General features: G+C 48.5%; 1 protein-coding gene across 3 annotated transcripts in view; it reads left to right on the forward strand.

Annotated features, from left to right (window-relative positions):
• The window catches only part of LOC100746526 (rho GTPase-activating protein 20-like), a 180,780-nt gene that overhangs the window by 68,924 nt on the left and 94,115 nt on the right, over positions 1-17,741 (forward strand). The window contains exon 1 of one of the 3 annotated variants that reach the window (XM_012380873.3): positions 13,606-14,183. The exons of the other annotated variants lie outside the window; for them this stretch is intronic. Within the exon in view, the coding sequence (XP_012236296.1) occupies positions 13,875-14,183 (309 nt within the window). The 5' untranslated portion in view covers positions 13,606-13,874. Of the gene's footprint in view, positions 1-13,605; positions 14,184-17,741 lie in introns of those variants that run through there. 3 annotated transcript variants of the gene reach the window in all.

A 17,741-nucleotide genomic window follows, 5' to 3' on the forward strand; every position in this document is an offset into this window, starting at 1 on the left:
TAGTGGATATGGAAATACCTGTTACTCGAATCATCGAGCCTGGAATATTTAACGCAACGTTAACGAGATATTAGAAATCGTCGGCGTCGTAAAGCAGGATACGGTCGTGGCATATATCGTCGTTGTACGATTATTGCATCGAAAGTGGGAAATATCGTTTGAAACTCGTAGCGATGAATACACGGCCCTCGCAATCGTGATTTCGCCGCAACCACGCCACGAGGTTTCCCAGATTGGCATCGACTGTTTCTAGCGGTACCAAAACGACTCCGTTACCGCAATTTCTTTCGGATCCTGTCGGTAGATAGCGCCTAGATTGTTATTAAAAATATCAGAAATCTCACGGCGCACGCAACACACCTTCTCGAAACCCTCGCGTTACCTAGCTTCACGTGCCAACTCGGTACTTGTAAAGGCGTGTATGTTCGTCAGCCGACTGTACGAGATGTTCATAAATATCTTATAACCGCTCTATGAATTTCCCGCGAATGCCGCTTGTAACAAGCTCGCGAACAGTTTTCGAAACCTACAAACACGTTACACGCGCGATACGCTGTATCACACCGTGTTCCCGAGAATTTTTCCATACACGTTTCAAAGAAGTACGTTTCGCGAACATCTTTGAAGATATTACTCGGCCGGATGAGAGACAACGAATTATTCGCAAACACCAGCTGCGACGCAACGTTCGCAAACGTAGCGCGTAGAATTCCTATTTGCACGTTATCACTGGCGTTTCTTATCGTTGCTCGATTCGATCGTTTACCGAGTTTTATAGTCGTTCGGGTAAACAATGCTCGCTTTTCAATCTTGCCTCTATCGTTTTCACGTAAATCAGACATTCTAACGAATTGCCTGTATTATCCGCGACATAATTCCTAGGAGAAAGCCGATCGATAAAACGTTGAAAAACGTAGGTAATACGATCGCGTCGATTTACTGTCCGGTCTAATAAGAGTTCGTTAACGCGTCATCGACGTGTTTCGTTCTGTTTTCTCGTGTTTAACTAATTTTAGCGTGACGAGACGAACAGGTTATCGTGGAGAGGACGCACGAGTCAAGCTCGTGAACGAACCTTTTTTTTCTCCTCTTTGAACTAAGAAGCGTACGAAGGAATAAGCGAGTAAACGATATCGATATCACGCGTCATTGTTTCTACGCAAAAGCAACGATTTTCAGATCCACGTAGTTAATTATTCCGAACGAGCCATTAACGACGTCGTTATCGTTTGTGGACACTCTACTTAATGAGATTTCCTGCGAGTTTCTCCTATCGACGATCAAGGATATGGCTGTTGTAAAATGAGCTTCGCCCTTGGTTTACGACTTTTCCAAGACGTCGTAGCGTCTGCGTTTCGCAGTTTCGATCGTACATAAATTAGAGAGGAAAAGACTCGAATTGGTATCTTGTAAGCAAATACGCGTTGCCAGTAATCGCTCATAGATTCATCGTCGTATCGCGAACCCGTCGATTCTTTCTCTCGTTTGTCTTTTCTATCATCCCCCTTGGCTTTTCTTTCTTTTTCGTTTTTCCTTCTTTTTCTTTTTTCGTCAAAGCGCGCTTCACGGTTCCACTTCCGTTCATTTTTCATCGACGAATCGACGACACAACGCATTGAGGAAGGTCCCTAACCGGTCTCGCGATTCTCGTATACACGGAGAAAGAAGGAGGGGGACAGGTTGGCACGTATGCAGCGCGTTGAGCGTTTCACAAAGCGGAGCTTTCACCGATGGAAAGCTAGCCGACGGCCAAGGTGGCCGAGCACCTTGACGATCGCGCTACGTACAGTGGGTCACAAAAATTCGTGCAGCCTTTAAATGGGCTTTTAGTTCGCGTAAGGTCGTTGAAAGTGGGTCGTGCGCGCGGTAGTGCTCGATGTAATTGAGAAAATGAGCAGATTTATGTTCGCCACGCCGCACAGCCCGGCGCTCGTTACGTTTTACAGCGAAACTAATCTACTTTGTCGATCGTGATTTATGTAACGTCGAACTCCGTTAATTGGTTCATTCAGCTTTTCGTTCTACGAACGACTGTCTACCGTCGATCTGGCTCGATAAACACGGATGCGTTTCATCGCGCGACGTGATCGAAACGGAACGACGAAAGGCGTTAAAGCGAAATGTAAGACGCGAAAATGTGGTAGGATGCGTGGTAGATCGAATTCTTAGCGCGCGACCTCCGTAAGGTCGAATAGACGACCTTCGCACGAAAGTGTCACCTAAAACGTTTACCTGTACGCTCACCTGCGACTTGGCTCGCCGCGTAACAGGTATACGAGGAAACGCGCGATAAAATACGTGCGAAATCTCGACAACCGCCTTCCTGGAAACCGCGTAACCAGTCGTGCAATTTTCTCCCGAGCAGGTTGCTCGCGTGTATTTAACTGAAACTCTGGAAATATCGCAATTCCAATTGCTACTTTAGATTTTCTTTCATTATGGCTCGAGTAGTTAAACGATCGACGATTTAATATCCTACTTTCCGACATTCCTATTTTTACGTTTTAAGTTCCTACAGCGTTTTCAATCTCTAAGTCCATAATTTTCACGTTTGCGGTTTCTTCCTTTGCAATTTCCAAGTCCGCAGTTTCTATATTTTCTACCGTCCACCAACTAATTCCGTTTCTCGTCTCCTAAAGCTGCCAACGAAGTTTCCAACTTTGGTTGCCTATCGTTTCTTCGGCGAAGTATCGCGTACCACGTCTGCTCGGTTCCAGCTGGAACAAACGAGCGAGTTCGCTTTTCTGCGATCACGTCCGAAGACGGTGGTACGCGGCACCGGCAAATCATAGCTCTCGGTATACACGGACGTGGCCGAACACGCGGCAACGCACTTATTCACGCACCATCGGGACGTTTGCATACTCGTAACCGGTGTTCTCTCGGCGGCGCTCGTAACGCAGATTGAATTCCTGTTGAACCGCCTTGGATAAGGGTAACGACGGGCACAATCGCCACTATGCCGTAATATCGAGCTATCGCGGCTCCTCGTTCAGCCTCGTGATCGGCCACTCTCTGACGTCACTCGTAAGTCCTTTAGGGGAAACAGACTTCCGCGATACCGGCTCTTCTTGCTATGGCAGTAATGGTTTCCATGGATCGAGACGGTGACGATGATCGTTCTTTCGTTTAAACAGCGATAGACCACGTAAATTGTGTACCGTTTAATGGTAGGATAACGCTTCGGATCTTTATTACTCTGGTCTTTGTTTCTTCGACAGGAAAAGATACAGCGCACGTTGTTTCAAAGACGCGACTGAATTGATAGCAGCGAAGAGACTCGATGCGATTTTGGTTGATTTTCAGTTGGCTTTTGCCGGTTTGCTGGAATTTACTGGAACGCGCAGCTCTCTTGTCGCCACGTTCCCTTCGATTTCTAACGTACACTATAATTTGCGTGGAAAAGTACGCCTATAAATAGGTTTTCGTTTGAGAAGGAATCGCACATTGTCGTTCATCGCTGAAACATATCCAGTAGAAAAGCGATAAATTATTCGCATTGTCAACGTACTTCGATATCCGTGTACTCGATATCTGCCTTTTAACTGCCTTAACAATAAGTGGCATCGGTCAAGCGTTCGAGATATTGATCCGTAAACTGGTCGAATCGAAAGAATTAGATGCTTTTACACGAAGAACAAAAGGGGTCTTGTAAAGGGCGCAATTTAATCGGTCGGCAAGCCACGGCTTTTTACGTCGGCTAGGATCTGACGTTACGTGTCACGGTTTTCTGATTGTATTAAACTCATCCTACGAGAATCTCAGCCAGCAGAGTCGTTCAGCGCCGTGAAAAGAGACTGCGTTCCATCGATACGACGTTGAGTCGCATCGAGTCGAGTCGTCGGTGTTAGAACACGGTGTCTAAATAGCATCGAGAACGCAGCCTCGATGCGCGCCGTAAAGATCGGATCAACGGGAGAAGGATGGGAAGATAAAGAGAATGAAAAGGAGCGAAGAGTAAGGCAACGAAGAGGAAAGCAAGGGAGGAAAGAAAGGAGGTAAGAAAGAGGAGAGAACGAGAGGAACGCCGTCGCGATGGAACAGAATCTGTGAGAATGTCCTTCGAGAAGTTCGCCCACGTTCGTTTTTGCTTCCGAAAAGCGAGTTCTCCGTGCGTTCGTGGAACAAAGTGGCACCGTGCGCGAAGGGGCGAGGGAGAGGGCTCGAGCGACCGGTACGTGAGTCAGTCCAAAGGAACCTGGTGTAAGGTACCGGCAGGAGGATTCTTCTTCTGCAGGACGTTGCACCGATGCTCCTCGAAAGATGTCTCTCGATCTTCTCGGCCCGAATTAGGAGACGCGTCGAAACTAGCGATCGCTGCTTTCTCCGTCTTTTTCCAACGCTTCTTTTCCACCGCGTAACCAAAGTCCCACGCGAATTACAGACTCGTCGAGAGAACGATAGGTTTTGTAGGTTGGCTTTTTACACGTTAGCGCGCGTGTTTTCAAATTGCTGGTAGAAACGCGAAGGAGCAAGTCAACGCCCGTTAAACCGCGAAATAGAAAAGGAAGCGCGATGAATTCGCGAATTACAGATGGAGATTTTAGAAATTTCGCGTTCCAACTGAAGAGAATGTACAAATCTGCTGGTAAAGTGAGTCGATCGTTTCGTTTCGGATCCTCCGTGCGTCTTCGCGCAGCGACGTTACATCTGCAATTTCTCTGTCTACCGTTTTAAGAGCGTCAGCAGAGGCAACGAGATACGAAACACAGAAACGGCTATAAATACAAAGTATCGGTGATCGACCGCGGCTCGAGTCCTCTAATGATTGAAACGGGCGACTCGCGTCATTTATCCCACACCAGATGCGCGGCAACGTTCCGCAGTTTGTACCAACAATATTGCAATGGACATTTCCATAAAGGACTTTACGGACCCTTTACTATACCAATTTGCGGTACCGTTAACCAGGATCATTACCCCGAACGAGCGGGTTCGTATACGCGGCACGCTTGTGTTCCGAAGAGCGTTTTTCCGCGCTTTAAAGGCTCGCGCGCAATGCGGAAATGCTCGCTCGAGGGCGGTTTGCGCGTCGTTAGCACACTTTTGCGGAATAGGCTCGGCTCGAGGGGCATCCCGCGGATTTCTCGAAGCTCCTGTACCGGCCAAATGCGTCGAAAACGATCTTACTGCCATACCTTTCGTGCCACTTCCGACGTATCAACGCTGCTTGATTGCGCGCGGTCCAACGTAACCGAACGATATCGTTGCCGTTCCCTTATGCAAAATAACGTTAACGCTGTGTAAATGTCGATCGTTGGGTCACGATTGTGTAATTCGGAGCGTTCAGCGTATTGCTACACGCGTCGTTGCGTAACGCGACGCACTTTCTCGAGCGACGCAACGTCGTCTCGGCGTAAAGCTGTGCATCCTCCCTGAAGCTACTCGAGCTACTTCTTCTTCCGTTATCGTCGCTGAAATATTACGACAGATGGTTAAATCGCGTTGTGAAGCGGTCGAAAAAGAGAGCATAACCAACCTGTGACGTTTTCAAGAAACGTGGTACCTCGGCTAAAAGTTCCACGTTGTTCAAGACCAGAAGATACGGCTTAACTCGTCCACGAAGCGGAATCCATCGATCATTGTCGTAATTTTTCTCCTCGTGAATGGTACGGCTGTACAATTTTCTAAGCAAAACGCGTCTGACAGGAAGCGGAAAATCGTCTATATACTCGCGACGTAGGCAGTAGCCAGGGGCTTGTTTTCGAGGAGCACGTGCACGCCGGTAGCCGCGACTCTTAGACGTAGACTCGGTGGTAGCGAGATCAGCGGGCAGCGGGTGATAATGAAATCTAAATTGCAAATTATGACGGGACATAACTCGCGCTCGTTATCCTCCGCGTTACGCGCCATTGTCGCACGCACTCTCTCTTTTCTCTGGCAGATTTTCATTCGGCTCGAGCCAGCTAACTCGCAACTCGGTGGCATGCGGATACCTCGCGCGCCCATCTTTAATACCCATTCGAATCTCCCCGTCTACGCACGAAACGACCGATGCAATATGCCGTGGACCGTTAAGTGGCGCGACCTTACTGGGTCCGATGAAAAAAAGGAACGTACGAAAGCCAACGTTGGAGCATTGTCGGGATCCGCGTGCGATGCGCACGTTCCGCGAACGGGGCTTCGCAGGAAACGAGGAACCACGCGTGTTCCAAACACGCGGAAACGTTGCCACGGCTCGTGATTCTTCTTCTCTTCGAGGTTGATTCGCCTTTCCTGGAAAATTGCCCGATCGGAATCGCTGAGTGATTATTTGGAAGCGAGATCGAGCTTCTTCGAGTACCCTTTCGGGATGGAATCGCTCGTCTCTTACAACCCGGTGAAGCAGCGCAATTAAAGATTTATATCGCAAGAGGGCCCTCTTGCACGATAATTTATTAATACTATCGGCGAAGTGGTGTTTGTGGTCTATGACGCGCATAAGCAACGTTGTACCTTAACGTTTCGTCAACTAATTATACGATAAATTTATTGGAACGCCACGGCTGAAAAACACGACAAGTCGTATCTCTGATCTTCCGTAGACGAGCAATTACGAAATTCAGTGGGTTAACGATCAATTCGGCGTGAAAAGTATCTTTGCGCGAGTGATTGGTAAAGCTGTAAACGATTCGCGCAAGCACTTGTGTCGTATATAATTTTACAATCTTTCGTAGAATGGGACGATCGACCGCCTCGTAACGTACAGAATTTTATTAGCAAAGTCGCGTTACCGATAGACAAGAAAATTTATTAACGCTGGTAAATTGCAACTTGTAAAATTTATTAGTTCGATCGTGCGAGAGAATCAGGGTGTAAAGGGGAATTGATTCATCGAAGGGATGGGAATAAGTTAAACGAAGCCGTGCACAGAGTGCGAGGCATCAGGCACGCGGAAACGTTGCGTGAGGTCGCGGAATCCTGGCAGAGGGATCGTCTTCCGACGGAAGAATCGTCAATGAGATAATGGGGCGGGTTGCGAAACATAAATTAAGATATTATCGTCTCGGTGTCTAAGAGTACGACTGCTGGGGTGATTGTATTTATTACGACCGTTGCGTTAAATCTTTCCCACAATTACATAAATAACGAAACGCGCTCCGATCGCGTTATAAAAATGCGACCAGAATTTACGAGATGCTGAAAAGAAAAAAAACACCGGCTATGCTTCGTGCGGATGGTTTCAAAGTCGAAGTTAAGCTTCCATAAGCTGGCTGGTAGTTTAAGGTGCGCCCGAAAAAAAGAATTCAACATAGTAGCACGCGGAAACGTTGCGTGAGGTCAAGACTCCTCCTGGCCCTGGAACAGGAGGACGAGCCGTTTCCTGGCCACCCGTGGAAGATAGCCTTGGCGTGGCCAAGGTCTGAAAGATAACTCGCCGACGTCATAACAACGGACCCGTACAAGGTCTGGAATCCATTTAATTCGACGCCTGGTTAAAGCTTACTCACGGAACGAGTCGACAGTTCCCGCGCGACACGCGAGACTTTCATTATTCTTGATTTACGAGAACATAACGCCGCCGTTAAATCCCGCCAAGCTGAACTAATTTCTGGCGAAAAGGTAGTAGCCTGTTATTAAAGGAAATTAATTAACCATGTTTACTGATTCATAGAACTTTACCACTGGTTCCTTGAATAGTTAGTTAGACGAATCCTATGGTTCGTAGGATCGATCAAACGTCGTTTTACACGAATCGGATAACATTTCGTTGTTAGGTGTCGATGTATAAAATATAAACTGATTCGTCGTAGAGCTTTGCGACGATATCTTTGAATAATTACGAACGAATATCGCGGTTCGTAGGGTCAATCAATCAGCGTTTCGTACGAGTCGGACGAATCCTTGAAAGGAACCTAGATAAAGGGTGACGCGTAGATACGTAGAAAGATATAATTTTCCATCGATTTCTCGTCGATTTCTCGTCGATTTCTCGTCGATTCTCTGCTACATAGTAGAACCGTATAAAACACGAGGCTAAACAAGGGGCAATCGCGCCTCGTTGCTCGAATTGGAAGATCAAGCTTCACCGAAGCCGGCGAATTCCACGCCCATTGTCCAGCCATTTATTAATACCTCTCCATCATTGACCTCTCCATTAACCCGTTTACGCAAGCATAACCGCGTGGTCTGCACACGATAGCCAATGCTCTCGAGCCTTTAGATCGCGAGTTATTAGACCGGTCTTTGCGGATCGTTATCGTTGCTCGATCGATGGAATGGAGTATTTCCTGGCGGGACTCCGTGGCCGTGTGCATTCGCGACTTTCACGAAGAAACGATCTCGTTCGCGGTCTTAACTCTCGATCGCATAGCTTGTTAAACGGGACGACTTGAAAACCGAGCGCCGAATGCGCGACGGGCACACGCGTCGCGAGTAGTGAAACGCTGTAAATCACTATTTTCTCTCTCCCTCTTTCTTTCTCTCTCTCTCTCTTTCTCTCTCTGTACTATTTCGAATAACTACGATTCTTGCGTGGCCGATTTTTTCCAATCTGCCGCACCTACCAACGCGTCTATCTTATCTAAACCCAAACCTAAACCGTTCCGTTCATTCCAAATTCTTTCGCAATTTCCTCTCCTCTCTCTTTTTCCTCTGGAATTTCGCGGAAGTTAGGCGAAGTTTCTGCAATGGTTGCTTTGCCGAATGCTTTTGCCTGCGATTCATATCGATTATCTTCGATGTCTAAACGTTCGGCTCGCATATTTCCGTATTAGTCATGCGCGGATTAACTATGCAAAAACAGGGACTTTTAATGCACACGAGCCAGTCGATAGGCAACTATAAGCCCGTAAGTTTCAGTGTTCTGTGTAATATATGTACATGTTCTAATTCTTATTGCAGTAGAATTCCATTTATCTCACCTCGGAAAGAAACAAATAATTCATACACCTAAGGTTCGTATAGCGTATTGCCTAATTTATTTCCATCGTACAAATTTCACGCCGCTGTTAACCGATCGACGATCGAATTCGTTTTATAACATCCTCTATCTTACACTCCTTGACCCAGTTGATCCAGCTCGTTGCAGAGATTTCACGTTTGCTTGTTCAAACTATAGCTGGTACTATCGGCTGGTTCAACCTTGCATTCGAGTGACACCGCACGAACCCTGCCGGTCGTACGCATAAATTTCTCAAATCGTCATCCTTGACGTATATCACCGAGTTTAGAACTGTACGAAGCATACAGGCGTATATACGCATGGATTAAACGCGAATGGTTGCTTAAGCTCGCGCTTCAATGTCAGGGGAAATCGCTGTTCGACCACTTCCTGCGGCACGTTCACTTCCGTCTCGCTCAGGCTCTCTCGCGACTGATAATCTCCGAAGGCAGGTCGTACTGAAACGGCGGGCCGTGGTCGTTAATTTCTTGCCGGAGTGAAACCGGCACGGAGTGCGCAGCACCGGAGATCAAAGGATAATATTTCTCACACTGGCCGACAGTATAATCGGCACGCAATGTTTCCCTTCTCGTGCACGTACACGAGAGAGCACGTTCTCTCCCAATAAGAGAGGAGAGAGAGAGAGAGGGAGAGAGAGATGAAGTTAACTCTTGGATTTTACCAATCGGTCCACGGCGTGGTGCACGTGTGCATTCGCGATTCGTGAAAATCGACGACACGAGCGAACGCGCGACGTACTTTGCCAAGACTCGCTTTCGCGTTCGTAAGTCGCTTAGAATTGCACACCGGAAGGGAAACGACCTGTCGATCGAGGTATCGTTTTCGTGATTCGCTACGGGGTGACGATCAGTCACGGTAGATCGGCCGACGATTTTTCTCTTGCTGCAGAAAATTCAATTCGATCGGTCCTCTCGGCTATGACGCGGTGAAACGCGAGGCGGATCGAGTCCGATGCAAATGTCGCGGCCAAAGTTTCGATTATGAACCGTATCCTGGACGCTGCTTGCGCGCAAAACGTTCGCGTGTGCTCGGTTCGTTGAGTTCGAGATCGTTTTGCGCGGCGCCGAAGAACTTTCCGCGTTCCGAAAGGACGTTGCGTTGGTCGGAGGGTTGAAAAAATGGCTGGCTGAAAAAATGGCTGGCTGAAAAAACTTACCGTGATTTCTTCCTGATAACATGGATTTATTACGCGGAGGATCTCCGTGGCCACGCAGTTTTGGCATTCCAGTTTTAGCGCTGAGAAACTCGACCGAGGAACATGACTCGGTTTTCTGGATGTATACGATGCATTTTAATCGTGAGCCTCATTGTCGGCTGTCCGTACGTGCCAATACCTTTTGTAGCCGCTGTAGTACACGAGGGAGGAAGCATTACGTAAACTTACGCGTGTAGGATTTATTTTTCGGATTATGACTGGTGGAAGAGGAATGCGCCCAGCGACCTGATCTAATCGGATATTTATGGCGCTTTGACGTTATCTTCGATTCTAGGCGGGCACTACGTGTTTCTTCCAGCGGCGTGCTCCAGATTCGCTCTCGCGAGTGTGCAACGTAGAAACGTGGAGGAGGCGCGATGGAACACGAAACTACGAACAATAGGCAGACACGTGGCACGTTTCAGTCGCACGTACTAGCAAACTCGTACCGAATATCCTGAATCTCGTACTTTTACTTCGCAATGACGGGCATAAATCGAGGCCTACGAAAGCGAGAAAAAGAATGTGTAAAAAAAGTCAGCCACGACCGCAGACTGACGCGATTCCACGATAGCTGGGATTTATTCAGCCTTTGCACCTGTCGCGGTCTTGAAATTTAAGCCTTCAGCGACAAGAAGCGCGATCCTACGAACGAAGATTCCGTACGTCAAGAAACTTGGACGAATTTTTCCTTCTCGCTTTCTTGTTCCTTTCTTGCCGCTACTTTATTCCTCCTTTCGCCGGTAAACTAACCGAGGACGTCTGCAAGAGTAATCACCGAGATTTTGGACGAGACACGATTAATTATTTCATACGTGCAAGGATATATTCAACAGGTAGCCGAGTAGGATAACGCGTACTTCTAGTTACACGCCTCTTACGTTTTATCGCATAGGTGAATCGCGATGTAGGACGAGCAGACTTCCGCGAGACGAGTCGAGAGGAGACTCGACACGACTCGACTCGACTCGACGAGACAAGACGAGAGACGATGAAGACGAGAGATGCGCGAGAAGAAACTAACGCGACTAACCGCACACGTTTCGAGCTGCATCATGGATCACGCGCTCGTTACAGAGGGACGAATTTGAATCGGTTTGCCTCGCGTAACTCAGATTCTCACGGATACCGTTGCCACAAGATAAGGACACGGAACGGAGAATGAACCTGGTATCGGACGATTCGCGCTAATTACGCGGCCGCGTAATAATTACCGAGTGGGCCTCTGACACGATTAATCAACTTTCCAGTATCACCGTATATAGACGCGAGAATAATTGAACTTTTGACGGGATCTTACTCTAATGATATCGTTCAAGCAAGAAAGAGGCACGTTGCGTTCGTTCTTAATTCGCGTCAGGCTTCGTTGTCCTTGAAAGCGACGAAGAATCACGAGCGTGCCTCTTTGCTTGATTACCGGGTAGGGTAGATCGCAATGCGTCAAAGCTCGATGAAAATCATCGGGAGTCTGGACGCGCGATTAACCCTGCGTCCATCGATTAAAAGCCGGGATCGGTCGGTGTCCCTTTGCCGCTTATCGAGCTCTCATTTTCGCCTCTCTCGTGCTTTCAACCGGCGAGTCTTCGTGGAAGCTGGCGTTCCACGACATCCCGGCAACTTCTCGCCATGTTCCGCACGACTACTCCCCATTTATCGCGTCCGACATGCAAGAATATCACCGCGAAGCAACCGAGAACCAGTCATCGTGCCATTAATTAGCCGGTTGACGCCTAGAAACAGGAATTCATTCCGGGGTCAGGCATTATCAATTCGTTTTATCGTTACCGAGACCGTTACGGCGGGACACGTTCCGCCGGTTGCAAATAGAGTACGATGCACCCTGCGGCGCATCCAGCCTCTGTACATCTCTGATATCGAATCCTTCGAAATCTTGTAAAATCAATCGGTACTTCGTTATTTATCTCGTTCGTAATCCGTTACGATCTTCGACGATCCAGCGGAATAAATACCGCGTGTTTCTTTAGCGATTGCCGCGTAACAACAACCACATATACGGTCGACGTTTAGATTTCCAATCGTTGGACGAAACGATGATAAAGGGCTCCGTGGGAAAGAAAAGTGAAATATAAGAGAAAATTAGGCATGGAAAACGTACGGAAGAACCTTTTATCGGCGCTCGGTTCGGTTGGTTCGGTTTCCCCAGTCAGGTACGAACGACGTGTAAGGCCCAACGGGGAATAAGTCCCGATCGCCATGGTAACCGGTGACTCGGTCTCGCGTCTCGCCGTCGTGGATCGTGCAACTTCGATCCGGTTCGTTCGAGTTCGTCCGTACTCGGACATTTTCGTAAGAGCGAGGCCAACCGGTCGGCAGACGCAGTCTCCGCGCGACCAGTTCGATTCCGCACGTAGCCAGTGATCGGTGCTCGTGGCGTGTATGTTTCGCGTCGCGTTTACGTTCAGTCTCCGTCTCGAACGTATCTCGTGTTTTGTTGTCACGTTTCGGTAACACGGTTGTGCGTTCTTTCGCGTCTCGTTCCGATCGTTGGAACATAGTACGAGGGAAGGCCGTCCAGCGAACGGCGAGTAACACTGGAAACCGCGAACCGTATAGAAAAGAAACGGTGCACGTAGACTACCGCTTTAAACGCGGACCGTGTTTGCGAGAGAGCGCTGCACGCCCGAAGGCAAATACCTGTGCCTGGTTTCAAGTCGATCCGGCCCTCTGACACGTCGCTTCCCCGTAGGCCACTACTTTTCTGCTCGATCGGTGAAACGTGCTGTAGAACACAGGTACCTGAAACGGTATCTGTCTGCGTTCAATTCGCGTACGCACGGAAAAACAAGCGTGCAACGTCTCGCGTAGAATCAACCAAGATCCAGACTGAGAGAAAAAGAAAGAAAGAGAGAGAGAGAGAGAGAGAGAGAGAGAGAGAGAGAGAGAGAGAGAGAGAGAGAGAGAGAGAGAGAGAGAGAGAGAGAGAGAGAGAGAGAGAGAGAGAGAGAGAGAGAGAGAGAGAGAGAGAGAGAGAGAGAGAGAGAGAGAGAGAGAGAGAGAGAGAGAGAGAGAGAGAGAGAGAGAGAGAGAGAGAGAGAGAGAGAGAGAGAGAGAGAGAGAGAGAGAGAGAGAGAGAGAGAGAGAGAGAGAGAGAGAGAGAGAGAGAGAGAGAGAGAGAGAGAGAGAGAGAGAGAGAGAGAGAGAGAGAGAGAGAGAGAGAGAGAGAGAGAGAGAGAGAGAGAGAGAGAGAGAGAGAGAGAGAGAGAGAGAGAGAGAGAGAGAGAGAGAGAGAGAGAGAGAGAGAGAGAGAGAGAGAGAGAGAGAGAGAGAGAGAGAGAGAGAGAGAGAGAGAGAGAGAGAGAGAGACAGGCAGACAAGTTACATACACGAGCTCTTGAACCTATCTACCTGCGGCGCAATAAAAATCGTGTGATAGTAAACAGTGACCGGTTTTTTCTATCGCGTCTTATCTCGCGTTTTCGTTTCTTCCACTGCTCTATCCACGCGTTACAGTTTCAAGTGAACCACGGTGTTTTGCTCCGTTCCTACCGGCATCGTCCATCGACAAACAGAAAGCTGTGTATTGGCACGCGAGGCACGAGTGTATACACTCGGTGTGCACCGTGTATCCGTTCCGGGAACCACCTGTGGATTTCGCGCGAACCACCGAGTGACAGAGAGTGTTGTATACTCTTCTCCCCGTGGAAGAACACGAATCGTGTGCTGGCATGAGCTGAACCACGTTATCGAAGGACGAGGCGCGCACAGCTCGGTACCACGATGTCCAAGTCGGAGTGAAGTATCGTTGATCGTTACGTCGGTGTTAAAGCAGGTCGAATGATGACCATGTTCGGCACCCTCGTCCAGAGGCTCACCTCGCCGGTGACCTCACCGACGAGTCCTCGACGTCGTTTTAAATCTCCGTCGCGTTGGGAGGTGCAGAGCGATCCGGAGGATGATCCGGCCGCGCCAGTCCGCAAATCCAGGGCGAAGCATCTGCTGGACAAGCGCAAGAGCAAGAGCAGGGCGCGAGCTTTGAACGTGCATTCGGAGCAAGTGCAGATGTGCAACTCCGGATGGCACGACGCCGCGTTTCCGCCGCTTCGGGGTACCAAGAGCCTCGGCAGGCTCGATGGCATGAAAGAGGTGAGTCCCATTATTCCCTTCGAATATTTTCGCCAAGCTGATACGTACATTTTATGGGATTACGATACCTGGAATTCTCGAGCGGCGTTGTTCGTTGCGTAATGTAATTAAGCAAGGTAACGTCGAAATTCCTTCGATGCGTCATCATCGAGACAATTCGCGTTGTTCGATGGAATTTCTTTAATTTAACCGGTCATAGGGACGTACATTTAACGATTAATCCCTTGTTTTATAATATCAGATTCGTGGCGTTCGTGGATTTTAGGGACAGAATTAGGCGAAGACGGATTCTACGATATTTCTAATCGTTTCTAGATCGATATTTAAAATATCGAAGGACTAGGAATTCGTTACTGTGAACGGTTCAACGCAATGAACCAAGCGAACAAAATTACGCGCTTTACGTACGCTATGTTTACACGAATATCGCTTAAGCGAGCAGAGAAATCACGAAACAAAAGATAAATAAACAACGTGCAAGCATCTCTTGTAACGATTAGAAGTACGAATGGAGGTGTTCTAGTAGAGTAACTAGCAGGAATTTCTGTCTCGCGTTATTCCACGAATTCGAGAACGATAGTAAACACAGAACAGTCGAACGACGGTAGACGTAAGTGGTTTGTAAGCCGCGTCTGATGTTTTTATCACCGATAACGCTCTACAGCTCTACGACTTTAATCGAAAACAGGTTTCACCGTTTTCCATGCCGAAACTGGAACAGAAACCGTGACCTGTCTCGCGGCTCGTGGAAAATTGGGATATTAGGTTGCGGCTGGAATCGATTAGTCGGAGTGGCGGGGCCCGTGCGTTGTTTCTCGCCGATAGTTTTTAATTAAATACGATTGGAAACCCGACGATGTACGTGCCGCAACCTGATTACATAATTGCATCGCAACGTAATACCAGTTTTTAAACGGCTGTTTTTACTATGGTCTCGTGTTCCCGTACTAGCGAGTTTCGCGTAATCCGCGCGCGTGGTTATGTAGGCAAGCGTTAATGACTTTTTATTTCGCCGCGCGTCGAAATGTTGCGGCCATTACTTCCTCGTATCCGTGGCACGCTCGTTCCATCGCGTAACCGGAACACCGGATAGCTCGAAGAAAAAAAAAAAAGAATTCACCGAGCGAGCGGAATTTCTCGCTTGCCTCGTGTGTTTACTTCGCGTTGAAACGGATCGACTTGTAAGTTGACTCGCGATTATCGGCTATTTTCAACCGCGGATGTTTTCATCCTTCTCTACCTGTAATATGGATTTCTAGCTATTTCAAATATCGACGTTTAAGTTATCTGAACGCGTTCTCTGGCTTCCACGGTGGAACCGATCAAGAAGGTAATCGATCTCGCTTCTCGTCTTCCTTCGGTGTTTCAATTTGAAGCACGATTGGGAATGTGTCGCTCCGATTGCTTTCCAACGGGCTTACATCTCGTTCGACCACAATTTCCGCTGCATTACGCAAAATGGGCTGTATCGTTGTAATTAAAGAAAGGAAAGAAAGCGGTAGTAGCTAAAATTGCGAAGATCGGGTCGAGATAGCCAAGGGTAGGCCCATAGGATGTATATCTGTAAGAGAAGAAATTTGTTAAAATTTACCTGAGAATGTCCTGTTATCCGTGCCATCTCATCGATGTAAATCGTTTGTTCTCCGAGAAAAAGCGGAGTTTCCATATTCTTTGGTTTCTGAGAAGCTTCATTGATCGAATACTTCCAAAAATTCTTCTCGACGCGCATCTGTCCGATGGTACAGGAATGCAACTACGAAATAACGAAAATTGCGCGCATCTGGCGGGTTCGTTGCGCGTGTTTCCTGACCGGTGATGAAAAAGCGTACTTCGAACTGCAGCGCAGAAAAAGGATGATCGTAAAATCGGCAGCTTTCACCGAGCGTAATGCAATAGCGTGGCTCGTTCGTAACTTGAGCAAATTGTGCTCTCTCCGTAAAGCGGCGAGCAGTGGGTCGCGAAATTGTGGGTAGAAGGAACGGCGGTGCACGCGGACGGGGCGGGTTCGGTGCGCATAGCGGCCATTAAATGTCGTCCGCGGTGGTGCGGCGCGATTCGTAATTCGACGAAATTGCACGGTTTTAACGACTCGGTATTTGAACGACGAAGGCCCACCGACAGGCTTTTGTGCGTTTCTCTGGCCGGCGCCACACACGTGCACTCGCGTCTATATAGGATGCGTGTGCAACGGGGGGTATTAAGCCGGCCAGTAAAAGCGGACGTTGCCAAATGTTCGTAATTCGAGCGACTCTTAACTCTTAACGACGACAAGACTTTCGTCGTTCTTTCCCCTTCTCCAAGCCGGGTTGCAGCGTAGCTAACCTTCGTCAACTCGGTGTTCCCCGAGCAGACATTCCCCTTTTTTCTTTTCGCCCGCTGTTTCGCGAGGGTACGCGAAGTGCCATTAATTTCGCACGGAAAAAGAAAGAAGATGGATCTCGTCGAACGCGTTAGCGCTATGTAACTCCTGGTGGTACGCGCGCAGCCCTTAACGACTACCTCGCTCCCCTTTAGTCGAACGCGAGAGGAGACGAGAGAAGGCAGCGGAGCTCTTGTCGAGCAGCAACGACTCTTGCAATCGCGGCAGATAGGGATCTGCCTGGGCGCATCTAGTTAAATCGCTGAGCTCGCAGGGCTCTGGTTCTCTCTCTCTCTCTCTCTCTCTCTCGCTCTCTCTCGCTCTCCGCGAGACACAAGGAAGTCCCAGGCCGCCTCTCTCGATCAGATAACATCGACGATCGGACGTGATGGAGCACGGTAGCCGAATATCCTCAACATCGGCTCGCGTGAACGTTTGGTCGATTTTTTCTTCGCGCGCCTCCGCAGCATCCACACCCAGGGGTCCTTGAACGCGGCAAGGCCTTGAACCACCTTCCAACATTAGCCAGACGGTATTTATCCCATCGAACAAACGAAATACACTGGCACTTACGTTCGATACTTGTGAATCGGTCGAATGGTTGGAAAGAAGTTGGATAAAAAATTTGAAGAGAATTCGCCGATTCGGCGATCTTAATGTCATCGATATTTGTTGCGAATATTACGTTTAAGAGTACGAAAGAGACTGAGTACGTAGCTGTGCTGCGATCGAGTGTAAGATTTTGGTCGTTAGAAACCGGTGCCAGGGTAGACCGACTGAAATTCCTCGTTGATTGGAAAGCAACCTTGCGAGGAAGCTCGTTGGCCCGGAGGCTTAGCACGAACCGCGCGCATTCCGAAACTCTGAATCAAACCTCGTTTTCGTTCGCCATACCGGCGTGGAACGGCGTACCCGTGAGCGATCGTTACCGCAACAACCTGTATCTGGCGTTCAGAAAAACTTTGAAAATTCGTAAACTCTCTTTCGTCGATCCTCCCTTTCGCGTCCAAAGATTAAACGAAATTACCAGCTTGACCGATGCGTTTTCTTCGAAAGATTTACGCGCGAGATCGCCTAAACGCGAAACGAATGACGAGAGGAGCCATCAATTTCGAATATATCACAGCCAAAAGGGATTAGCGGAACACGCGGCGGGTTTCGGCTCGCGTTTTTATTTGCCAAAAATCCGCGTTGCTTTT

This window comes from Bombus impatiens, unplaced genomic scaffold (genome assembly GCF_000188095.3).
Source record: "Bombus impatiens unplaced genomic scaffold, BIMP_2.2 scf_0113, whole genome shotgun sequence".
Taxonomy (NCBI): domain Eukaryota; kingdom Metazoa; phylum Arthropoda; class Insecta; order Hymenoptera; family Apidae; genus Bombus; species Bombus impatiens.